Consider the following 27,838-nt stretch of genomic DNA (forward strand, 5'->3'; position numbering starts at 1 on the left):
CAAAGTTATTATTTTTATATTATAGAGCACTGGCTCCCATAAAATGGCCAAATAAAGCACAGACTCATCAATTTCCCTTGAATGTTCGGTATCAGAAGAGCAAGAGAAAAATACAGGAAGACTTCAGTCCAATACAAGCTTTTTCTTCAACTACAAAGCACAAGTACATGGTAAGAAGAGGCAACAGAAAATGACGACACTTGGAATGAATAGTGCCCTTTTGTGGCCAAAACTTAAAACAAAACAAAAACAAAAAAAACATAGTACTTTTGTTTAATATTCCACCTTTAGAGGAAAGGAAATTGAATTGTCTTACTGTTTTCATGAAAAAAAAAAAAAAAATCAGGGGTTGCTTCATGATGACGTTTGCTACATTTGCAAATGTAAACGTTTGTCAGAGCCAAACTCAAGGCCCTTATTCAGATGCGAGTTCAATGTTGCATATCAACATCTCATGTAGAAAATACTTTGTACAATATATCAGGCACTGATAATATGATTTTACTATGTTCAGGTGTTGCTTCATGATGACGTTTGCTACATTTGCAAATGTAAACGTTTGTCAGAGCCAAACTCAAGGCCCTTATTCAGATGCGAGTTCAATGTTGCATATCAACATCTCATGTAGAAAATACTTTGTACAATATATCAGGCACTGATAATATGATTTTACTATTAACAACCTAGAAAAAAAATATTTTTTTTATTCCTTCCCAAATTTCTAGAGTAGAGAATTGCATCCCAGCAACTAAGGCAGCAGCTTAAAAGTTTTGATGGAATTCTGTGACTTGAGTTACCTAACCCTATAACTTCAACACACAAAAAAAGACAAGAACGACAAGAACAAACAGAAAACCATAAGACATTTAGTATAATGTTAACTGGAGACAGACTATAAACTAATGTTGTCTATTCAGCCATACACATTCCCTGAGGATGCTGGATGTTTGTTTGAGGACGGCAGTCAATTATGCTGTTGCCATAGTGACAGACGACTGCCACATTTTCCTACACTGAGCCACACATGCAGAAACACATCCTCATTTTTATCAGAACCAGGTGAGAGAACTTTCCATAAATCTGCGAATGCACACGACGACGAGAAATGAAGCATTAAATTGGAGTAGATGTACCTTGCTTGCTGAACTGCCTTGTCGAAAATTACATATCTGGACTAACGAAAATATATCTAGATTGAGTAGCTACATGTACCGATGTCTTCAAAAAGCAGTCTTTGTTCGTTAAAAGTATACGTGTGTGTGAGCTCCCACAGAAATGCTATGCTGACTGAAGTTTCTTGCATTGGCTGCTTAGGCACCATGATCCGTCTTGGCACATTTCAAGCAAAAAAAAGTTCAATGCATTCATTCGTACAAGCGCTCTCTTTCCTCGCTGCTCTAATTGTGCTTGGACTGCAGGTTTGTAAAGCTCATTGGTTAGAGGGGTTGGCGTTCGCCTCGGGGGCTGCCCGGTGGAGGCCTCGCTGGATGTGTGTTGTGAAATCGTACTTATCGACGCAAGCGTGCAGGCAGATACTGCACTGGAAGGGCCCGCCGTCACCATGGCAACTCATGTGCAGGGCGTACAGGACCTCGTCCAGGAAGACAATGCCACAGTGGGCGCATTTGCTCGAGATGTCATCTTGCGTGGCCTGATCAATCTTCTCCGGTTGGGCGATTTGCGAAGTAGAGTGCTCCTCTTCGGGTTCTTCCGAGTGTTCCGTCTCCCGCTCCCTTTCAGAAGCGGTTGACGCCCATTTCTCCTTGGCGACGAGGGTCCCGTTGGGTGTAGGACTGGGTTTGGAATGTTTCATGGCCAGGTCGAGAGGTGTGTCGCTTTCGGGTCCAGAAGGGGTTGGTGGGGGGAAATGAGGCGGTAAGCCGAGGGTAGGGTAAGGCACAAAGCTTTGGCACGGATTGGGAAGGCCAGCCACAGGGCTCAGGTAGTGGCCCGGGTTGCCCGGCACAGACATCTTGTACTTAGTCCAGAAGCGCAACCAGTCCGCTTCGTTTTGCAGGTCATTGTGGAGGAAGGGTAGGCTGAAGAATGGGTACTGGTACTTCTCGATAGGGCTTCCAGGAGGGGAGTAGCTGGCCTGCTTCGATGGACGCATGTACTTCTCAATAGGGCTGCCCCGTTCAGAACCACCCTTGCCGTCCCCTCCCTGGGGTCCTGCGCCGAGCCCGTTGCCCTCGGCCCCGCCGTCCGCAGGGCTCTTGTGCATATGCAGGGGTGGCATGCGCTTGTGGATCTCCAGCGTCTGGTTGACGAGGAACGCGTGGGTGGAGCGGGGGCTAGGGTGACTTTTGGGTCCCGAGGAACCGTAAGCCTCGTATTTACCCAACTGCACTTGGGCTTCGGCACGTGATAAAGACCCATCAGATCCTGCTTCCTCAGTCCTCCTCTCTAAGGGGCTGCCGTTGAGACGCTCCTCGCTGTTGACGCGCTGCTGCTTGGACCCCACCTGCTCAGATGGTACGGGGTCAGGATTCAGGCGCTTGCGTGTCCGTCGACGGATGATTTGCTCGCCGTTGTTTTGCTTGATAATGTTCAGCGGTCTTGGGGTCTGAAAAAGAGTTATGCAAATTATTACAATTTGAAATTGGGGTCACTGACGTGATGCTTATTTTTTTTTTATATATATAAAGTTTTAGTCATTTTAGCACAACTTATTTTACTTAAGTTATTTGCCAAGGCAACATTTCTAAGTTTCATTTATGCATTTTAAGTTTACATTTCCATCTAATATTTCTACATGATTTTAAGATTTATTTCAATTAAAATGTCCTCATATTATGAAGGCAAAAAACTTCTTAAAAGAATAAAAACCTAGTGGTTTGACATGACCTTTTATTTCATAGGAATTAATAATTCATTGCATTTGTTAAAAAAAATTTTTACCTTAAGAAATTTATTTTTGTTGAGAACAATTAAGATTGGGTACGGTTGGGTACAATCTCCATGTGTGAGATCCAAACAAACAAATATTCACATGCTCTCCCAAGTGTGTGTGAGACTGGACCTGATCTATTTACTGCCTCATAAAAACAGTCTCTGATCTAATATTGTGATTTCAGTAGAGTGATTCATCCCTTCTGGGACTCAGAGGACACACTCCTGTAATTAGGCGGGTTAGCATAATAATCTCCCATCAAATGGCTATTAATTACTGCTTTATTTTCACTGGACTACGTAAGCCTAGCTCAAAAATCAAGACAGTGAGTTCACAAATATAAATGAGTGAATTATAGAAGTGACTTTCAGCTTGACTACAGGAAAGAGACAGAAATCAATGGGTGAAACTGTTATCAATTGTGCTACTTTACAAGAAAAAGCCCGAAGTAACAGTATGTTCCTTCTCATTTCTCATCCTTTACGTCTACGCTAAAATGGAAACTACTGTGTTTGGAGAGATGTGAGATATGCATATTTCATTTGGTGGCAGACCTGCAACAGGAGGGAAAGAATGGAGCACTTGTCTGTAATCTATTTTTCTGAGCACAGATTCCATCCGGGTAGGCAGTGGCTCGGGGGGAAAACTTCAGTAAGGTGACGCAACTCATTTAGCTACACTGCTAGACACATACTTCCAAGTCCTCGCTTGATGCAGAGATCACCCACGACTCACTCAGAACCAGAGATAATTGGCAAAAAGAACCATGTCGCTCCCCTCTACCACCACCTTCCGACTGCTTGTTGACTTTGAGGTAGAGGCACATCGAGGGAATCAATCATGTATGGTCGCCACTTGCCTTTGTAGCACCCAGATCCACCGTCATGTTCCTAGGCTAAGGAAAGCAATCTCTCTCAAAGATGGGGAGGCTTGGGAAACCAGTGTTTCAGTATGACAGAAGGAAAATATTTCTCTGGTACCCATTTTTCCCATAAAAGCTGGAAAAATTATTTATGCAAAAATGTAACTCCACCTCAAACTAGCCTTTGGCTCTGCACCATATGTTCTAGGGGAAGAAACATGAGATGCATATTTTCAATAATGCTTGGCCACTGGGGACTGGAGTTCAATCTAAAACAAATCTTACTGTGTTGCTTAAGTTCAGTTAATGCCCTGTGATAGATGGTGTTAAAATAAATGTGAGCGCTCACTTTTTGGAACATGTCAGGCTGGTTGTCTGTCTGAAGAGACGATGGGGATGAAAGCCAGACAAAAAGAAAGAGTGCCCTCTACTGCTGGACCACGTCAGGCCCTGACTGCACACTACAGAAAGAGGGCATTCTTTCTTGTTCTTTTTTTTTCTCTTCAGTCTAATTTTGTAAGGATTATTATTATTTAAAAAAATGAACAGTTCTTGATTTATCAGTTGGCTATGAGTTCTTGACTTTTTGGTTTCAAATATCAAACCAGACAAGAGACATTAAAGTCTTAAAGCCTTTGATTATATCTGCTTCCTACTACAAAATGACTAGTGGGGGATTAAGTTTGGTGGCCCCTGCACATTTAATAATAAAATGTATTTATATATAATATAAATATACAGTATATATATATATATATATATATATATATATATATATATATATATATATAAATGTGTACAAATAATGTATATGACGAAAAAAGGCGAAAAAATTAAATAAATGGTGTATGGCACTAAATGTGCATGACAACACCACCCCCACTCCCCTCCAAAAAATCCCTTAAAAAAATAATTTAATAAAATTATATGAAGAGCAGGCAAAAGCACGCACATCAATCTCAACTGGGTGCTCGACTAAGAAACAAGTGGAAAATTTTTGGATGTAAAGTCGGCAACAACAAAGCTCCAAAAGTATCAAAAAAATTATTTTTTTTAAAAACTGTCGCATACATATGCATACAAAATGACAGTTTTAAAAAAAAAAAAGTGATACTTTTGGAGCTTTGGTGTTGCCGACTTTACATCCCAAAATTTTCCATAAAAATATTAGATAAATGCATACAGCACAAATGGATGACTAGTTTTACAAGAAGTCTCTTTCGTAATAACATACTGTAGAGCTATTCAGCAACCTTGGGTATCTCTCCATTTATTTAATCTTATCTATTTTTGACAGTTTGAGTACCTTAGCTAAAGACTTTTTTTTTTTAAATTTATTAAAGGCTCAAAGGAGCCTGGAAGACTGCTGTCCGTGAACAAAACCTTGTTGCTATTCCGCTATTTCTTTCTACATTTTGGGCTTTCTTATTCCAATGGGTGGTCAGAGTTCAGAAGCTTCGAGAACTTTTTTGGAGAACGAATGACATTCTTTCTGCGTCCCACATAAAAAGTTCCTTGATGGTGTATCTGAAAAACGGAGGCAGCTGCAAGTTTTATGTCGGGCATTGACGCATGGCTACGGCGCATGTCGGGTCCTATTATTAGAAGATAAAATCTGAGAGACATTTATTATTGCAATGTGTTCTGGCACGAGGAGCCCAGACCTCCATTTAGGGCTCTCTACAGTGTGGTTTTATGAGGTGCTATTATGAAATGATTTCTGTACAGCATATAAAAGTTTTTATTCAAAAATATAAAAAATACTACTGGAAACTGACTGCCAGGCTGACATGAAGGACACAGTCTCCGCTGGCCTGCGTTAGCAGACTGTTTCATCAGTGAAACAGTCACTCGATTATTTATCAAACCAAGAACCTGAAAGACTATGAGATATCTTCTACTTAACATCACCACTGCCTTTACTTGGCTCCAGAAATCAAACTGCCGTAGAGGACTCGGCATGTTATTATAGAAACCAAAAACAGAAACATCAGGCAAACAAATCCTGTAGCCAATCGGCAGTGATTCGAAGGATCCCGAGGGCTTCGGAGAGGCGTCTCCACATCTTGTTTATTAGCTTCTAGTGGAGTGTGACGTGTACACAACCTGATGGTCCACTGCAGAAGCTACTTTACAGTATAAGAACACAGAGAGACTATGCCCAACTGGTCATTCAGTCCACCGCTGGAATGTACAGGCTTTAGATCAATCGCACCACACAGCTGTAAATATCATCAAAGGTGAGCACTGAGCTAGAACTAATAAAATACAGATCTATGCTATTGCTATTTTTGTATACAATATGAGGGAAATACACTTTTCACCAGCACTGTAGGCAGTCATTGCACAAATGTAAATAAAAAGATAAGCTCAAGAAGAGTAAAGGTAGCAGTTCTCATTAATAGGTTTAAGGTCTTAACAGATTACATCTAAAATAACCAATGTTTTTCATACATTTCATTCATTAAAGGTTCTAAAATGTTTACAACATTCTTTCACCAATACCGATAGTGCCACTTTGCCTCTTTAAACGTTGCCACTGTCAAGACAATCAGTTTGACTTATTTTCTGTCAGCTATCAAAAATCTAATTTGAAATGCATGATTCTTTCTTTCCTGTGCTAATAAAGCCCATTTGAACACACCTTTCAGTGGTTTACATGTCACTTCTGTATAGCCTGTGCAATGGAAATACTTCTGCCCACTTTTTTTTCCACAGACATGGGGCACACAACATGCCTCAGTCGAACTAAATACAAGATATGGGTTTTGCAATATATGTAAACATGTTATGCAATACATTACAATTATGTAATAAATTGTAGAACTTATTATTGTTCACTACATTTTAAAATTTTGAGCCAAGTAAGATTTTTGAATACTTAAGAAATAAGAAGATAAGAATACTTTTATCCAGCAAGGACACATTATATTGATAAAAAACGGCTTTGTTACAAAATATTTCTATTTCAAATAAATGCTATTCTTTTGAAATGTCAATTCAAAGTATCCTGAAAAAATGTATTATGATTTACACAATAATACTAAGTAGCACAACTGATATCAACATTGATGAAAAGAAATGTTTCTTGAGCAAATCAGCATATTAGAATAATTTCTGAAGAATCATGTGACAATGAAGACTGGAGTAAAATAGCTACTGAAAATTCAGCTTTGCCAACACAGGAATTTTTTTTATTTTTATATATTTTAAAACGGGACACAATTTTAAATTATAATATTAATAATAATATTTCACTTGTAACCAGTTATCGCCTGTGTGTCTGATTAGGCCTAAAGAATAACTGAAGCCACTGTGTTCCACTCAAATTCATCACCCCTTGGTTTTTAATATCAGTGTGATCTCAGAAGTAAAACTGTCAAGAATTGTTCCCATTTCCCTTAAAGTCATGGTCACCCCACTTTTTCTGTCCCAGGAAGCCAGAGCAAAGACTGATGCGAGCATCAGTACAGCTGCTGCATCAATGCATGTTGGAACTCCAACATAAACGTCAAAGTTAGAAAAACTTCCAGCGTGAGGAAACTTATTTACTCCAGACAGTGTTTAATGTGGGGCAGTAAATAGAGCATACAGTATTTCACAAGCTCAGCTGTGAAGCGCCCATTGATTGCAGGCTCTCTGATGAAGCGGTGCGGACAGACGGCCAGATGTGAGAGCCTGTGTCGGGTCAAGTTAGCACGACTCAAGCCACCAGGTGGCATGGCCCCTGAAAGAGCCTCTTGTGGTCTGGGCGCTGTGGTGCCTTAACACGCCTTACCCCAGCCGACCACACTGATTCAGTCGGCCCCTGTTTCCAAGCCTGTGCCACCCAGGCACTAGTCCCGATAGCCCGAGGCCACTGAGGCAAAGAGCGCTTCCAACATTGCATATCAAGACAGGAAGAAACCGTAACACTCACAGACTTGACCCAATTCTGAAGGAGCGCCAAAGACTAGAATGCAAAATCAATGTTAAGTCCAGCAACAGGCCCGAGAACAATGTTTTTTCTGTTTCTCCGGCTTAATTACTCGCATGTTGTCGAGACTGTTTACCCATCATGTTTATCCAGACACCATTTCAAAGGAAATGGAATAACACTAGAACACTTTTAAGGCTGCAGATTAAGCTTTAGGTACGACTGCAGATTAAAAAAATGCTAATTCAGATCAAAATTAAATTGGGACAGCGGAGAACTGAGGCGATAAAGCAAATCAAATTAAGTCATTTAGTGACAGAGTCCAGAAACGAGTAGTTTCATTTCTTTGTGCACATTTCACACAGACTGAAAAATTAATTAAATATTCACTGTATAGTCACAATTTATGCATTTATAAATATCATATATAAAATGTTTTTGTTGATATTATTTGGATAAACAGAAAGCATGCATATGACCATAATTAAATGCAACAGTGCCTTCTCACTTTTTGCAGAAGTATTTTTTCTATTTATGTCTCTGTTAAAGACATATAAGCTATGAATCAAACCAACCAGCTATTAAAGAAATGACAAGATTACAAACTTTGTTTGAAGGGGAAAACATTTTAAAATTGGACAAAAACACAGTTATAGACTGTGTACTTAATGAGGAATATATTCATATATATATACAGTGGGTACGGAAAGTATTCAGACCCCCTTAAATTTTTCACTCTTTGTTATATTGTTCAATTTTGAGAGCATAGGAGAAGACTGTTCATATAATGTTCACATAATTCACAGTTATTTTTCTTTTAGAGCGATTTGCTTATAACGATTCTTTGAATGATGGAGATTTCTTTGCAGAATCATGGGTAATGCAGCTTTTCACAAGGAAATCTGCTGGAAAACTGAATGATTATTTAAAAAAAAGCAGGCTGATAGCTTCAGCAAAAACATTTGCCATTGATTAAAAACCTTGGAGCTCAAAAAAGTTCTATATTTAAAGGCTTACAAGTTATCATTAAAAATCAATACCCCTATGTAGAAAATGAATGGGATTTTTACTTTAAGAACCAGAATATTACACTCTATAAAAAATATAGTTTAACCAAAAACAAAATTTCTGTCATCATTTATTCTCCCTTCCAAGCTTTGACTTTCATAGACTTATCAGCTTTGGAACACAATAAGAGATATTTAGCAATTCCCGAGCTTCTTTTCTGCATACTATGAAAGTGGATGGGCACTAAAACAACTGTAGTTGCCACTGACTTTATCGTATGGAAAAAAGCAGCTTAAACATACTACTCTGTCTCTACTCCGTACGGTCTCTTTTTGTGTTCCACAGCAGGCTGTTGTTGTAAATAAGAATGTGTTGTTAAGTGATTTGCCTGGTTAAATAAAGGTTAATAATAATAGGAAATTCATATGGGTTTAGAACAACATGAAGGTAACAAAAATGTTAAAGAAAGACTCCACTTGACTGGGTTTTAAGGTTGTGCCAGTAGGCATTGTGTCTCGGGTTTTAAGGTCAGGTGTTTGTTAGGACTGTGGGAAGTGGGGCTCCCAGCTGGTGCAAAATTACTTCCATAGGGCCATTAGCTGGCTGCAGGGCTGAGGAAGGCCAAAAGGGCTTTTCCCCCGGGGTCCTCGCCTGACAGTGCGGAAATGAAGCGATCAAACCGGAGCTGCTACACTGTCACCTCTCCATTCATTTTGAACTCTGTTTCTGCGATTTGTGTGTGGGCTGGCGAGGCGTTCTCGCCGTCCCTTGCACTGATGTTTTCTTAGTTCCCCCCCTTACCGAGTGCAGCTTCTGATAGAGGCCACACGCGTTGCACACGTAGCCGCCGTTGGCATTCTTCCTCCACAGCGAGGTCTTGGTGGTCAGACAGTTGGCGCAGAAGACCCCCGAGCCCCGCCGTCTCTGAAATCATAAAAAAGAAAGAGAGCCAAAATGAGTAAAAAAGCAGGCTGTTGAGAAAAATAGGGATGGAGATTCATGCTCAGCAGGGAGGTGAATGTAAAAGAGAAAGCAAGAAAAAGAGGCAGAGGGAGGAAAAAGGCGAAAAAAAATCCCAAGACTCAGCAGGGTGTAGCTGGATATGGCAGCTCTGATGGTGAGGGACACAATGTGAACATAATCAGAAAGCCAGGATGAGGCACAATTAATAGAACCAAGCTGATTCTAACACTAATTAACCTTCCCGTGATTTATAGGCTTTGTAAGATACCGCGTCAGTGAGAACACACCACCAACTTCAAAATGGGTCGCCCGCACCGGCCTGACATAAATATTTTGATCTTTCAATAAATGTCTCATCTCGAACGCCATACATACAAAACACGTGAACCGTTAAATCCATGGCTGGAACACAGAATATCTAGTAGCTTGAAATATTGCACTCTACAGTGAGAGAAGGGGAAAAAATAAACTCAAGTAGGAAAAAAAGGAGAAAGATATAGCCACATGAATCATCCACCGGGAACGGACAGAACTACAAGTGAATCCCGAGAGTCAACCGGGGCAAATCACAGGAATTATCTCGATTATGGTCCCTGTAAAACTCATTTAGCCTTATAGAATGTGTACGATTTATTTAGCCTAACTTCAGACGGCTTGAGCAGGGAGCACATTTCTCCTGCCAGGAAAGTACAATGCTCCTAATTGTGCTCTAATACATTTAGAATGGAAAGCTTTCTGCAGACATAATTTTGGCTTTGAGTCGGTAGAGCTTTTTTGGCAGGGAAAGGGCACTTGATTCATCGGGTGTTTCACAACGTATCAGTAAAGTTTTTGGGGTGCCGCCAGCTTCCTATAGGGTAATTTTTCCATCCAGATGCGCCATTGAAGGGCCCTGCATCAGCTAAACTAATTATGATCTCACCTTCGCTGATGCTTGCTCACTCTATGGTTCGACATCTCCCATTAATCATAGATACGTAGAAAATGAATGTGAAAAGAGAATGAGGGACGGTAGCCTGCACAACCATAAAGAATAAAAATGATGGCAATAACTTAATGAGATGGAGCAATGTTTTCCATGAGCTATCAGCAAATGCAAAGTCACTCTGACAACTGCCCTTTGCAACCGCAGAGCATCATTCTGATGCACGCAGCATTTCAGGCAGAGAGGGAGGGATCTCGCATCCTTTATTGTACACATAAAAAGGTAGGTAAACTCAATGAAGGTGCATAAACACCGTTCTAATGGCTTGCCGCAACAATAATGACACTATCCTTACATTAAGCATTAGACTTACCCAAATCAATAGTTGTATCCTTCACAAAAAGTACTGTAGCACTACCATATTATGTTGATGGCTTTAGATGGTAATGCATTTACATATTCTATGGGTACTTCAATTAAATATTTGTAAATAATGTGTAATTCCAAATCTGTAGGCCTATGACTTAAAGGGATAGTTTGGAACGGTATTGACTTGAATTTGTCACTTTTAGATGAACTGTCCCTTTAAGACAGCAAGATGTCTGGCATGTCCCACAACACAAACCCACAATACCTTGCTGGAAGACTATCTCAAAATCGAATTATGGCTCATTTACGTCAGAATCAGTGCTTTCTTACAAGCTTTAAGCGAGAATGTATATATTTTCTGATCTCAGTGGGGTTTTTAGAGGGCCACATGCTAGTCCTGACAGTTTAGACATGATTGATTGATTGATTCTTTCCTATCCTGTTCTAGCGTTACAAGCCAAACAAAGTGTCCGTCATCAGCTTTGTGGATTTCTCTCCCTGGCCTTCTGGGCTCCAGAGCCAAATCACTCACACGTGTTCCCTCCGCCTGGCCCGCAGACCTTCATCGTACAACAGCCGCAGAGAGTTAATATACATACAAACTACACACAGTGTGAACACAACTGATAATTTATCTTGTTGGTCAAATCATTCATTTGTGCTGGGCCTCCTGTTTTGCCATCCAGAAAGATTAAATGGTTATGGATACAGTGGGCCAAAAGCTTTGGATTTAAAACAATATAGATCAAAAGCTCTGACTCTTAGAGCCAAAACTAAATCGGAATGAAAGGCTGATCATGTCTGCATCTGACTCTGGTGTCCACTGACTGTGATAAGGACTGTTTCAGTGTTAGAATTAATTAGACTCTTAAATTGTGTAATCCTTTTATCAAAAGGGAAAATAAATGGAGCACTTAAAGAAAAAAGTTTAATTCTATCCATAAGTATATATACACACACATATATAAAAAATAATTATAGAAATATAATTATAGAAATATAAATATAATTATATAATTTCAAAATAAAAAAATATGTAAAAAAAAAAATTACATGTAATTTTTTAAATAATAGATAATTTTGGTATTTATGGTTGAAAAAGTGAACTCCATTAATCCACCATTAGCAGGTGTTTTTTACCCTTAGCAGTAAAAAAAAAAAAAATTTGACTGGCTGCAGTCAAATTAATGTCTCAATTAAAATATTAACTATTATTCCAATCAAACGTTCAGTGTCATTAAGTTTATTGTAAAGACAAGTCTTTATATATTAGGTTAAATGTACAAGTGAGTTTTCTTACAGCAAACTCACAAAATAAAATATAAAACGGAGAGGCTGACCATGTTTGCTTGACACTGGTGGCATCTAGTGTGCTGGATCACAGTAAGAACATGATCCCATGATTGAACTGAACCAGCAACTTACATTTACTACCCACTTGTTAATAAACAATCAATCATACAGTCTTAAAAATAAAGGTGCTTCAAAAGGTTCTTCACAGCGATGCCATAGAAGAACCATTTTTGGTTCCACAAAGAACCATTCAGTCAACGGTTCTTTAAAGAACCATCTCTTTCTTACCTTTTTGTAATCTGAAGAACCTTTTTTCACCACAAAGAACCTTTTGTGAAACAGAAAGGTTCTACAGATGTTAAAGATTCTTTATGGAACTATTTAGACAAAAAGGTTATTCTATGGCATTGTGAAGCACCTTTATTTTTAAGAGTGTACACAAACAAGGTGCAGAGATTGCAAGAACAACTTGTTGGACTGATATAAGGTCAAAGCGAATTTCCAAAACAATCCAAAACTAAGCAACAACAAGTATCTAAAGGAAAAATACGCAAGCTATAGTGACAGTCCATTACATTTTAAGTAGGATCAAATATAAAGTAGTGTCAATACGTTCAGATGTGAAAGTGTTTGGGAGCGGGTCGTGGGTCAATTACACAGGAAAAGCCAGAAATAGCCTTCTCCTGTTGAATGGTGCACAATCCCAGACATCCTTTTCAATTATCAACTGGACCAGTCTGCCATCTGTAAAAACGAATGCGTGCCTTGCCAGGTTCTGTTTTTTTTTATCTCTTTCTCCCTCCATTACATCTCAAAAAAAGGACAAGTTGGCGAAAGAAAAAAAGAAGAAGAAAAAAACACATTTGACTGGCTTGCTGCAGCTGCTCACCAAAGGAAAAGGAGGGGAGGCAAATGAGAGAAAGCCCTGATTGTCTTTGTTTTCCCAAAGTGTGGGGTGATTTTTCTCGCCTGCCACGTCTGGCTGTGCTGTGAGGTGATGCATTGCTTTTTTCCGCAGGCTAGAGGGGCCGCAGAGAGACCAGGCCCTGTCTGTTTCCAGGCCTGCTCCAGTTTATCACTGTATCTGCTCTCAGCGCTGCTCCCGCTATCTGGTATCCGTCACGGCCTTCACAAGGTGCCATGCATTATCACGCAGCACCCCCACTGGTTAAAACACCACTAATCATAATCAAAACAAACTTTGCGCTACCTTTCATCTGCAGTCAGGATGAGGTGTAATAATAGGCTGGATTATGTCTTTTTTGGGATCATTTATTTCCATACGGCGAAGGCTACAACAAAGGTACGCGTACAGGTAGCGCAAGGTTAGAGCTACTCGCAGTAAACAACAAAATGGCTGTTCTTGTTTGCATTGCGGGCTGTGATGAATGACCCTGCTGCACTCTGGTACTTTCTGAGTGTGTAGCTTGTGCATTCTGTTTGTACGTGATTGATTACGCATGCCTAACACTAGGCGCTCTAGGGAGTCGGACTAATTCAGTCCTCGTGAGAGGAATCTGAAGTAATTAGAGGCAGGACCTAATTACATCTATTTATTTAACTAGTATGTTCCCACAATTCCATAAAGCTCTCCATTAAAAGCTTCTAGTCTCAGGTGAAAGAGGCGGGGAAGAAACATCACACCTTTCTGTCTTAAACCTATTACGGTAATCAGCTGCTCTCAAGGTTTTGCAACCGGTTTCGCAGCCATTGTCGACTTTCGGTTCTAAACAATGTGGCGTCTATAAAAAAATGTCTGTGTTAGAGGTGAAAATAATAGCTTTGAGCACCAGGGAGATTTCCAGGCCTCTGCGACGTCAATCCTATAGTCGGTTTTGGTGAGGTGGACAGCAAAATCGTGCCTAAAAGCAGAGACAGTTAAAATGATGAGAGGAAGCAGGGGATGCTTGGAGACTGACACATCACAGATATAATATGTGAAAATAAGGGCTAATAATGCATTTGACATGCTGTGTGACTGTAAGAGAAAGGATTCTTTGGTTTAAAGGGGGCGATTTGCACACAAAGCCGGTGAAATGAAATTACATGTAATTCACTTAGGCAATCCGCGGGGCCTCTTTCATTAAATAAACAATTATTTAATCAGCTGTGGGGAAATTAGGTGAACCCCTACTGACAATTTCAATTTTAGAAATCCTGCATCAACTTTTCAAGGCTCAGGCAGTACCATCGAAACGCCGTCGGCAAACATCTGGATACAACTCCAGACATATCGAACCATCAAGTCCTATCTTTCGTGGATGTTATATCGGGCTTACACAAATCCGAAGTCTCTTGCTGAAATGGAGTCGTAATTATATAATTCAGTTTGATAAATAAGGTTTAATATATTCTGTGAAAGCTTCATTTCTCCTGGAACCTGGGAGGCCACGGTAATATTCCCAATATCACATTCACATTTCTTCATGTTGCTCTCGGAACGCTTCACATCAGGATGAAGTCTTTGAAAAGCAGTAAGGATGGTCTCAAATCATCTGTAGTCAATCGGAAGGTTAAGCACTTTACGTGTCGGAAAACAGTTGTCACATTTCTTTTACTACAGGGAATATTTCTCAGGGTTCTATTTTTTGAAAGTCTGTAAAATAAAAATTTCTGAAAGTTTAAAGTCTGTATGAGATGAGATACCTCATAGCAGTGGGTCTCAACCAGTGGCCACAAAAAACCTCCAAAGGGGCCTTAAGATATTTTATTAAATAAGATATATTCTTATTTAACGTAAGACAAAACAAGCATTAAAATGAGCTAAAACAACTAAAACTCTTCTTTCTTTGAAGAACCAGGGTTTTAACTGTCTTGGAAGACATGGATGTATTTGTGATTTCTAGACCTGGAAAGTCCTGAAAATTAATAAAATAATTTTTGTAATGAATACACATATTTATACCCATTTTTATGCTCTAAAATATTTGATCAGGTAGAAATTGTAAGAACTATACATATTTTTATGTTAACTATTTTCCAGTAAATTATGACCTACTGGAAAAGTCATGTTATTTTTTATTTCATTGGGTATAAAGTGTGGTCTTAAAACTTCTGGAATTCTGAAATTTACAGAATCCGAGAGTGCCTGCCTTTAAATATGGTTGCGGACAATGGGAAGTATTGGAAGGTTGAGAACCACTGCCAACTAGCCCCAATATCCCATATGTTAAATATATTAGTTGTGAATTGTGCACTGGGAGTGCATCTACAGGAAATGAAAGACAGAAATGGAGGAAACTGTCAACCTGCCACAGATGACCAGTTCCCTCGGCCCAATTTCAAGCTACCAAAACTCTCTGAGGAGATGGGCTTCAGCTTTCTGTTCAAAGACAGCCCTTCAGTTATCGCTATCCAAATCCCCATCCACCCCCTTTGTCCTGCCCTGCATCGCACCGCGGCGTACCCCGCTGATACACGAGACTATCTGAGCCTGGGCTTTCTCTACAAATCAGATTGAATCAGAGGACATGATCAAAGACAGACGGGTCTCTATCTGGAAGTGTGAAGCGCACATATCCATTTGCACTCAGAGGGCTTATGGTTGTAGTCATGAGAGTAGCCTATTGTGCTGCAAAAATCAAAGGTCTCCCTCCTTCTTCTGCAAATAGAAGGTGGCTTTATGTATTCTGGAATAATCTATTCCAGAGGCCGAACAATGCTCCGGTCTCCCCTTACCGCTACAAAGGCATTAGGCCTTTTGACACTATCGCTACACCCGTATCCCTTATCTAGGTCTTCCTTAGATATGTGGTATCCTCTTCTGAGAAACAGTTCCGAGGACACATCCTGTCTAGGTGACAGGAGAGGAAATCCGGGTACGTCGCAGCTGGCCTCTAAATGTGTCATCTGTCACCTCCATAAGGTCCTCTTCAATGCTGTTTGTGTCGACGCGTCCTGGATGTCATAACATGGGGCCAGCTGACCCGAAACAATAGTTAAAGTGACTGACAATGACGGGCAGGAAAGAGAGCAAAGAGTTCAGGCATGACTTCACCAGCACACCTGCTCGTGTGTCACAGAGGCCAGTGGGGGTTACTGTCAGTCACAGAAAGGGTGCCGGCTGATCTAGAACAATTTTCTTGGTTCTACAAATCAACATCTATTGAGACAAAAACAATAAATTCTGGTCTTGGATCAGTATTTCAGTATCAGTGCTCATCATAAAAATTCAAATGACCTACTTTGTGTTCTTTGATTAATTAAATGCTGGTATTCAAAGTAGGTAAACATGATACTTAAGTATGGATAGATGACATGACAGTTTCTTTGGTACAAATCCTTTTTTTTTTTTTTAAACATTAAAAATGTTTATTGTTATACATGTTTATTCTGATCATTTTGGAGGGCATAAAGTAAAAAATGTCAAAGTGGAACAACTGTGCTGATTTTAAAATTAAGAAAAAATCTCATTAAAATAATTGAATTCTTGAACAATATTTTGACAAACCTGTATTATTATTATTATTATAAATATTATATACAACAAGTCAAGTCAAGTCAAGTAAAGTCAAAATGTATTTCTATAGCACATTTAAAAGCAACAGAATTGTGCCAAAGTGCTGTACAACAAACAAACAAAACTGCTTCACTGCTTTTTAACATTTGTCAGCAGTCACATGCTGTAACCTAAACATTAAAAATGTTTATTGTTATACATGTTTATTCTGATCATTTTGGAGGGCATAAAGTAAAAAATGTCAAAGTGGAACAACTGTGCTGATTTTAAAATTAAGAAAAAATCTCATTAAAATAATTGAATTCTTGAACAATATTTTGACAAACCTGTATTATTATTATTATTATAAATATTATATACAACAAGTCAAGTCAAGTCAAGTAAAGTCAAAATTTATTTCTATAGCACATTTAAAAGCAACAGAGTTGTGCCAAAGTGCTGTACAACAAACAAACAAAACTGCTTCACTGCTTTTTAACATTTGTCAGCAGTCACATGCTGTAACCAAGTGCTGAAACATGCAGGAAATTATATAATAGAAATAGACCCTCATGACTGTGTCTCAAGGTCAATAAGTCTCTTTAAAAAAATCAGAGAATTAGACTTTAGATTAATAATTTGTGATATTTGTAAAAAATATTTCAAAACACTTAAACTATATTTATTGTGTTTTTATATATATTTTATAACCATATGAAATATAACGTGAATATGTGTCCAAAGGCCCCTTCACACCAAGGACGATAACTATGAAGATAACGATAAAGATATAGTTCTAAAAATCGTTCTCAATATTAAAGAATAGCAGAGTTCACACCACAGCTATAACGATAAAGGCACAGAGAAACGTTATCGTTGGAATCACTTCCAGAACGATTTTTTTCAGCTGATGAACGATAAAATCATTGACACCCAATCAGAATCCATCCTGCTATAACGAGCTCGAGAACTTAAAACGGCAGATGCGTGTGCGCTTAGAATAAACTGACAATACTGTCCGCTGGTGTGGACGCTAATATCGTTATCTTTATAGTTATCGTTCTTGGTGTGAACGGGGCTTAAGACCATGCTACATGTTTTAAAGAATATTTTAAAAAATATATATATTTTGCTTATGATAACCACTCATGCATGTTATTGACCTGTATTTATTTTTCTTTTGACCTTTAGCCAGGTCACAATTTTGCATATTACAGAAAAACAGATACATAGAAGGATTGAGAGGTATCTTGTAAAATAAGACTTCACCATGGAACATGTTCCAAATATTTTCTGCAGGCCTGGAGCAAATAATCATTTTTTTTCCCTTCTTTTAATTCTTCCCCAAACTACGCAAAATAGAGACTGTGGGAACTGCCACTAGCAAAACTCTGGCACACTTTGCTTTAATAGTGTGTGCTGTAATATTGTGTAGACAGAAGGACATAGAAACCTCAATTCACCTTGCCCTGGAGGGGAAACACAGGCCACAGAGACATGTGAAGCTGTCTATGTGTGGGAGAGAGACAGTCTATACTACACAACACTCGGCACCTGAATGTGAGCCGCTCTGTACACTAACAATGACAGCCTTTTTTCCACTCAACTAATGTTTCTCTGCTGTAAATTTCACATAAGTTTACTAAAGTAAGCTGTGGGCTGCTGTACGTTTGTGGCTTTGCAATAAACAAGTTACGAGAATGCCACTGTTGAGAATGACTTAAGCTGAAAAGAAGTAAACCACATGCGCACACATACTGAGGTATTCACACCTTGCAAAAGCACACAAACTCTCGCTTTCCATGTGCAATTAAGCCAACTGGAAAATACTCATACTATAACCAGAGCTTTTCAGCTCATATCAGTTTCACTGTCAGACATGGAGCATCACAATAATTGCCCTGTAACTCAGAACCCAATATTTTACTGCGCTCAGAGAAAATATCAAATTCACAAGGATAACACTCATACGCTTCACCTCAGAGAAGCCTGGCAAATGTACCCACTCAAAAGCAGAGAGAGAGAGAGAGATTTTGTTTGAGATTTTGTGGTGTAGGCAGTCACTGCGTGGGATCTGATATAACTGTGACACCATTTCACTTGGTAAATATGGTCAGATCTGGTTGAAGCAGCTTGCTGCTCCTGGATCAGGGGTTCAGGGTAGGCGACAGACATTACGTTAAATACAAAAGTGACTTTTGGAATGATTTTGGAGATTTTTTTCTCTTAAGCTGACTATTTGAATGAAAATATCAGACTATAATTAACGGCAACATGTCATTTGAGCATTTATCACTCACCAGATGGTCTCAATGTAATTTTTAAAATGGTCTTTTATCAGATTTGCATCATTATATTATACAACAATGTATAATGGGACACATTAGAAAAAATCTACTTGGCAACTTTTTAAGAAATATGTATAATGAACCTTTCCCTGATTGTACTTTAATTACTTCAAAAGCTCTACCTTTATTTGTTCTCTTACTTTTCTGAATTTCATCTCTTGGTAATCATCAACTTTCATAACTTACAAGAGTTATAAAAAGCTATTTTTATAACTCTAAAGAGATAACAAATATTTGTTAAATAAATCTCATAATACAGAACTGAGATGATGTTGAATACGATATTAACAAATATCACTTTTTACAGGCATTAACTTAAAGTAAACAAAACATATAACTCCTCTTTTCATACTAATTAAACTGTGATATTTATACCTTAAATGTAAGGTTTTGTAACATCTAACAGGGAACGTCTTGCGATATCAGTATCAGCTTCTTTTTCTTGGGGCAGCTAAACTAACTTTGTCATCATGAGAAATAACCAACATTATCTATGTTTCCATCCAAAGTTACAAATTAAACTTATGCGCAAAATTGGAATGTTGCATAAAAAAAGCACCGTTTCCATCCAGTGAGTTGAAGAGAACAAAATCGTCACTTCCTGATTAACTTGTGCTAAATATTATGAAGAAAATTTACATTTGCTGCTGTAGGAGAAGGCACTGTATATAATAATTTTTGTATACAATAAATTATGAGCTTCAGAGTGTGCAGATGAAACGCGGTCATGTTATTTTATGAGCCTACGTTGGAGTTAATTATAACAAAGCACTTTGATGAGACTTTGCTCAAGCATTTTAGAATGACAAAACTAGCATTTCAGATGCTGTGCAATGAGATCGGTATGTTGGTTTGTCCAGTTTTATGCTGTCCCATTACAAAGTCACATGTCTTTTGATGCGCATTAAGGAATTTATTTGGTAAAAGTGTTTATGTGTATGTTTTCTTAACAGATAAGAAATTTATCAGACTTAGTTGAGCACATACGTTTTTATGCGCATTTTTTAGAATTTATGCGCATCTTGGTGTTTCCATCCAGCGGTTTTTTTATGCGACATCCCAAAGTGTGCATACAAATAGTGGATGGAAACATAGCTATTGATAAAGCAATCAAAACTACCACCTCAATAGAACATTTGCAGGAGACAGAAGATGAACTCAAAAATGACAGGAAAAACTGGAGAGAAAAGGGGGTAAAGAAGATGAAAAAATGATAAGCTGCGGGAAGGCAATGCCCCACTAAGCTAAAATTAGCAGTAGCGTGACAAACTCCAAGGGGCTCAGACTGAGATCCTCCATCATGTTGCCCAGAAATCATTCACCTACTCAGAGTACACAGGAAGGGACCATCAGCCAGCAACTAACACTAATGAAGCCTCCATGGAGCTTCCATAGTTCAGTGCCCATCAGCTCAAATCACTATACACTGACACTGAGCTCTGACAAAACGCTCCTGACTGACACTACAGCACAGCGGCGTTTGGCTGTGCATTAAGTTCAAGTACAATAAAACCAAAAAGAGCAAAAGGGCATGAGGAACATTTCAGACATTATTTAATAATGAACAATGTTCATTGACTACACTGAGAAGTTGTTCTCTTTGTCTGTTTGAATGGGTATAGCGCAGCTTAGCGAAACCGCTACGTGATTTGATAATACTAACACGATGTGTTCATTGCGCAGCTAGGCTGGGGAATGTTCAGAAAGTCTATTATTCGTGGGACTGGCTTCGTAAGTAGAGTGCCTAAGCAGTTTCATGGGTTGTAATTGCCTAGCAACCCTGAACAAGTGAACTTTCTAAATTAGCTGCTAAAGAGTGGGAGACTTTTGAGCTAGTTGAGTAAATTTCATTGTGCTAAATTTGGATAATTACGGGAGTTTTCAGGCACTGCGAAAATGAATGGCACTTTGTTGTATTAAATCCGGGGCTAAATGGCTGGAATATGGAAAAGACATATTGGAGGATGGGGGCCAACACCTCCATCAGTCTGCAGGCAATGACTGAGATTCCACTGTAAGAACCTCATGAACCCAATCAAGTCATAATAAAGCTCTGATTGAGAGGGAAGTTCCTGGAAGTGTGATTGCATGGAGAAATAGGAGGAGGACAAAACAGCCCACGATAATTATTCCAATGTAGAACATTACAGCATTATAATCTGATAATTTGCAATGAGAAAAATGCAACATACTCACTCGTAGTAAAAAATTCTGAACTAGAAAATGAAAAGATAAAAATACTAGGGCTGTAAATTTAATATGTTCATGTAGTAAAATTAGGTAAGGGCTCAGTAAGAGTTTTTAATGTTTTTGAAAAATGTCTTTTATGCTCACCCTCTATATGATAATCAAAAATACAGTAAAAATGGCAACATTGTGAAATATTTTTACAATTGAATATAACTGTTTTCTATTTAAATATATTTAAAAATATAATTCATTCCTTTGATGGCAAAGCTGAATTTTCAAGATTTTTTGAATAGAAAGTTCGATAGAACAGCATTTATTTGAAATGTATACTACAGGGCCGTTGAATGCTTGACTCTGATTGGCTGACGAATGTTCTGAGGTGTGCAATTATTTTCAGGGAAAAGCACGGCGAACGTAGTTCCAGGCAGCTTTCTTGACCGCATTACAGTTCCATATCACTTCGCACAGTTAACTGTAATAAAGGAAATTAGCATACAGTACCTATACAGCACACTAGTGATGCGCGGATGAGCTAAAACGTCACCCGAATCCACAGCTTCAAATACATTATCCACCCGCCAACCGCCCGCACCTGTATTTTTGTCTGATTTAGATAACCGCACCCGATCATCACATTAGGGTTCGTACGGTCATAAAAAACCTGGAAAAGTCATTGAACAGCAATTTCCAGGCCTAGAAAGTTTTGTAAAAATAAATAAACTCAAAAAGTTTTTTGAAAAGTCATGAAAATCTATTTCACAATTCTCTGTATAATCGAATTATGTTTAATCAGATCCTGCATTTCGTTGCGGGATTGCGCATACATCGCATTACTCATTCCCGCAGCTTTCGACTTTAAAATGAGGGAAACTACTGCAAAACCTTTATTCAATATAGCGTGTAGGTTAGATGAGTAAATAAATCCACACAAACCATGAGATGAAAACAGCGTAGGTGATTCAGCTGTACCGCGTCTTCTCTCTTTGACTTTTGCTTCACATCGACGCATCTAGAGCTGCTGCACACTGCGATAGAAGACTTTAGCTCGCGTTTCGGGACAGTTGACAGATTTGTCAATTGCCTGATCGGTCATTGTTGCATCGTAAAAAAAAAAGTATTATTTTCATGTCTTTTTAAGCCATTCGGTACTCGCGCTCTCCAGAGGCACGTGCGCTCAGTCACATCCAAAGCGCGTACTGAGAGTACCAAATTGAGAAAGTACTGTCGGTTTTGTCTTAAGTTAATGTAAACAGTTTCAAAATAAAACGCATGAGTATCAGTATTGAATCCGTGAAATAGGTATTGTGATAGCAGCCTAATAAAGCTGTGCCGTCTTTTATTAATGTTAATCAAACAACAAAACGTACTGCTCTTGACTAAATAATGTTTTGTTGAATAACTTTTTATTAATTTTAATTTACAATTTATTCAATTTCTGTAGCCTATTTAAAACACGTTCATAGTTTAGAAAATGTAGATAATACTTGCATCATTAATGATTTATTTTATCCACCCGCGACCCACCCGCAAATAATCAGAATGCATTTTTTTTATTACATGCCCCAACCGATCCGCGGATTATCCGCAGCGCCCACGGATATAACCGCCATCCGCGCATCACTACAGCACACAGGAATTACTGCAATCACACAGCTCGCACACGCACACTACGGTCACGCAGTTTGCACAAAAAGGTGTTGTCAGCGCTGCCCTGATGATTTTATCAGTTAGCCTATATAGTGTAGCAACTTAAAGGCTACACATGACATTTCTCCTTAACGAGGTAATAACAGCACTGTTTAGAGACGCTGCTGCAGAACACTGTTGAGGGACGCACAGACGTAGCCTAACTCACACAAGCTCTCTCTCTCTCGCTCTCTTTCTAATAACTTCATTAATAACTGCATTAGAATGCTATCAACGGCTCAAGCCTTCATTACCAGCTTTAAAATTACATTTTGGAACTAGCAAAAGAGGCGTTGGATGAGATGCAGAAGAAATAATCCTACTCACAATAGCGATTTAAGTACAAAAACCGGACGAATTCCTTTAAATATATTATCTGATCGATGTCTTGAGGTGTGGTAACCATAGTATAAGCTTCGCGTCGTGGCCACATCACCACCTCGGGTGTGCATTTTTTTTCTAATTATAAAATAATAAAAATTAACACAGTGATTACTATTTACATACAGTATAAATAAATGATTACAATTGATATGGTCACATAGGCCTGGGCAATAAAACGGTATCGGTATTTATTGACGGTACACCTTCATCGATAACGATAGAAAATGTTAGGTGTGTGTCGGTGAAGGAGCCTCATCAGAGGCGCACGAGATGCGGTGATGTTGATGTAAGTGTCTTTGTCGTACTTTATTGTTTTTGCTAGTCTGTCCAGTTTAACCTACAAAACGCGCCGCTGCTGCATTATTCATTCAAAATATTAGAGAAATATTGAAGCTCAATGTGGAGAAGTTATAGCTTAGGTTAAAACTGAAACCAAGCCATTCACAAAGAACGCATATTAGGTGCATTTTTGTGACAGACAACTATGACTGCTGCACTCGCAAGAGATGTATAGGAAGTAGGGTTGGGTACCGTTCACATTTAAACCAGTACGGTACCGGTATCGGTACCTGAATTTCGGTGCCGGTACCCAACGGTACTTTTTTTCGGTACTTTACTCTCTGTGTAATTACAAAAACATTTATTTCAGTGAAAAAATAAGTCCAAAAGTCTAAATTTCAACATTTTGAACAATAGGGCCCTACAAACTTTTTCTTTCTTTCTCCCATCCCCCCCCCTCATTTGATTTTTCTGCAAATCAAATTAAGGCATTAAACATTTATTTTAAATCAAATGAAAATTAACCCCCTTTTTTGTAAACAACCTGAGGTTTACTGTTTAAATTAATACATGGAAGAAAAATTGTGTGAATATTCCTTTAAAAAAAAGTTTAATAGGCTAATAATTTTATTATTTTTTCTACAATTAAGTGATTAATCTGGTTGTAATATTTATTTTTTAGCATTTAATTGTTTTATTTACATTTGATAGAAAATGGAATATTTAAAGATGTACATTATACTTTACAAATGTAATACAAGAGTAATATATTTCTGTTACATGCTAAACCGTACTTTTATTTTGACAGGTTGCCATGAAGTTTCTGTGTGTATACAGTATGATGATGCTAGTTTTCTTAAATGAAACGGTAAAAATCTCGCGAAGTGACTCTCACAGCAGCTCTGGAGATTAAGTTTTTGTGTTCATGCCATCATATAGTGAGATGCAGAGGCCGGAAATCACCGTGAGCGTGTGCTTCAGTATTTGTGTAGTTTAAAAAAAAGGCGTTTCCGCCATTCATACATACAGAGGCAAGTGGAACATGCAGGATTCATATTTAAACCGTCTTTTTGCATTTTAATATTCACAGACACTAGTTCATATCGCGAATCTAATTAAGTGGCAGTGGCTACTTTTGATTCATTTGTCCAAAATTTACGAATTCCGTGGCATTCCGCGCTATAGAGTAAATTACATTTTTATGAATGGACTCCACGATCCCGTCCGCATTTTCGCAGAAACCATATGGCCCTAGAAATGTAACCACACTTCAGAACATTTCAGCTTGCCCTGTGTGTTGTTTGAACGAGTTGCAGGGGTGACATCACGTCACAGGGTCCCTTTCTCTCTCTGCAGCGTATGCGCCCAGATGCGTTCTCAGGTACCGAAATTTGGCACCGATTGATTTAACCTGAATCGGTACTCGGTAGTACCAACGCAATTCAGTCTGTACCCTTAAAAGTACAGAGTTCGGTTTGTCTTAAATTAAAAATTACAAATACAGTGATTGAATTTAAATGTTTTTCTATTGGTTATAAAAAATGTCAATACTTATAGATAATTATAGATACTGAACGATATGAAATATTATATTGTTGATACATTTTTTAGCTATATCGCCCAGCTCTATGGTCACACTTTATTTTAAGGTCCAATTCTCGCTATTAACAAACCTTTAACTACGACTTTGGCCTCAATAAACTCTAATAACTAATTTGCTGCTTATTAATAGTTAGTAAGGTTGATAAGTTTAGGTATTGGGTAGGACTAGAGATGTAGAATATGGTCATGCAGAATATGTGCTTTATGAGTACTAATAAACAGTCAATATGTTAATAACAGGCATGTTAGTAAGTAACTAATTAATAGATAGAATTGATTCCTATACTAGTGTAATATAAGTGTTACCATTTATATGTATATATAAACACACATTGACAAATTAACATTTAATCATACCTCCTGACCTCAAAATATATATTGACATATATATGAAAAATAGTAGGCTATTAAAATTTATAATAATTTGACAGACGTAAAAAAGAGAAAAAGAGGAAATGGAAGTAAAGGAAGAGGATAAGTTAAATAGAGGATGAGGGAGTAAAGTTTTTCTGAAGTTGGTCACAGCCTCTTGGCCATGTTCACCTTGACCCTGCTGGCCTGACGAGCTCTGCTCATTTCCCGACACTGGGCTCCTTCCCCACCACTGAGTTAATCAGAGCAGGCAGGTCACACAGACCAGCGTCCGCCAAACAGGCCAGCAGTGGAGGAGGAGAATCTATTTTAGGACACAATAATTCTGGGCCTCCACATTCAAAAAGACACATGGAGATATGAACGGTGTAATTCATTCCCTTCCTTTCAACCATTATGCTTTAACTGTACTAGTCAAATTCAATCAGTCATATGTCCGAAAAGTTACTAAATCTAGGGCCTCCGAACGGGAAATACTTTAGTTTTCTGTACAGAGTCACCAAGAATACCAAAAGTTTCAAATGCAATGCCAGCCAAACTGTAGAAACTGACCATTAACTGCTCAAACATACAGATATGATGAAACCAGCTAAATCTGATTTAAAACAATTATACTTACTTATATACTCCATGTGCTGGACTGTTCCTCAGGATCCAGATAGCACAGTGTTTTTAATTGGTACGAGCAAACGCTAAAGTCCATTACCAATTCCATATGGAAGAGTGTCGAACTACAGGGCCCCCATCTGCCCTCAGGGCGAATTGAATGACTAGCCTGTTTCCAATTTTCACACTGACTCTAATATCTAAAAGATACCTACATCCAACCTCTTTCTCGTCTGGTGCAACTGACCCTCTTAACAATGAAACAACACATTCAGCTATTTTTTTCTGTGCCTGTAACACACTTTCTGTCTTGACCTTTGCTGCTAGCTAGCATTCACGCAAGCCATTGTTAATTACCTCTCCAAATGCTTAAATGTGCTGGTTTGCGGACTTTTAATTAATGTAGCCACTGTAAATCCCATCTGAGGGCATGAGAGGCAGGAGATGAAGGGGTTTGGTGTGTAGCATTTTTTGACACTTTGATTTTTAATAAAATGTTGAAAGTCAAGCACACAAATATTCAACGGTCTAGCACAGATGAGCGTCTTGACCCTTATTTATTCAGTAAATGAAATCCAATATCTATTACACTGAATGTACTTTTATGTTTGCACCTTGTCATAAACCTGGCACTGAATAATCAAGATATTGACCTCTCAAAAGTTACAAATACTAGATAAATCTCACTAATAGAACAAAGAGCCAGCGTGTGAACTGCTGTCAGGTCTCATAAAGTGTGTTACTGATTAAAATACTAATTTCACTCTCCTTCACTCACACAGATTCATAAGATGTGACTTCTGCAGTCAGAGGAAGTCAGCGTGAACCATTAAGTGCCTTTCAGTGACACTAACACTCAGTCTAATGTGGCCTGTGGGGACAGTGATTTTACCGTTGAACCCAGTGTTTCATTATTAGGGGCAAGTCTAGCTGTGCAGCTGCTGTGTGACCCACCATTGCTGGCTCAGTGTTTATCTGAAAGAGATAGATCACTCCAAAAATTATTTATTTTTCAAAATATCAGTCATTACACTGTTGTCTTGCTACAGCTGCTTTACAGGAGAATTTTGGATTTGCCTAATTTTTTAAGTTTTCATAACTGATTCTGTTAACTTCCTGTTCAATACTGTGAAGCTGCTTTGAAACAAAATCTACTGTATAAAAGCACTACAAAAACAAGGTGACTTGACTTTTCTGTTCCATAGAAGAAAGGGTCAAATAGGTTTGGAATGACAGTAAGGTGAGTAAATGATTACAATTTTCATTTTCGAGTAAACTATCACTTTATATATAATTACAATTAATATTTTGATATAATTAATTTATTATATACTTATTTTTTATAAACAGGTTAAACTATATAAATATAATATATATAAAGTTAAAGTTGCAGTCCGTAAGTTTTGGATCTTTGTCACCGTCTCTGTTTGAAATCTGCAATTGAGGTTTTTTGCGGAATTATTTTCTTTACGTGGGATGTACATTGGCACAGCTCTTCAGTGTGGATGAATCTAATGTTTTGAGGTGAATGTGTGGTAGTCAGTCACCGCACCGGTGTGGATATTCACTGTACTTCGGAATCACAGATTCTATGTCTTGGAAGTATGACCCAAATAAGAATTTTCACCGGATATTGTCATCTGAACAAGTAGGTAACATGTCTCCCACTTTGGTTCTGACCAATTGAGGAAAAAATCCATTGCA

General features: G+C 38.4%; 1 protein-coding gene across 1 annotated transcript in view; it reads right to left on the reverse strand.

The window, feature by feature from the left end:
* Positions 1 to 521: 521 nt before the first annotated feature.
* The window catches only part of trps1 (trichorhinophalangeal syndrome I), a 135,633-nt gene continuing 108,316 nt past the window's right edge, over positions 522 to 27,838 (reverse strand). The window contains exons 6-7 of the mRNA XM_016281401.1: positions 9,481 to 9,603; positions 522 to 2,566 (exon numbers count right to left, since the gene is read on the reverse strand). Coding sequence (XP_016136887.1) covers positions 1,430 to 2,566; positions 9,481 to 9,603 — 1,260 coding nt within the window. The 3' untranslated portion in view covers positions 522 to 1,429. The remainder of the gene's footprint in view (positions 2,567 to 9,480; positions 9,604 to 27,838) is intronic.

Source organism: Sinocyclocheilus grahami, unplaced genomic scaffold (assembly GCF_001515645.1).
Source record: "Sinocyclocheilus grahami isolate Dianchi unplaced genomic scaffold, SAMN03320097.WGS_v1.1 scaffold149.1, whole genome shotgun sequence".
Taxonomy (NCBI): domain Eukaryota; kingdom Metazoa; phylum Chordata; class Actinopteri; order Cypriniformes; family Cyprinidae; genus Sinocyclocheilus; species Sinocyclocheilus grahami.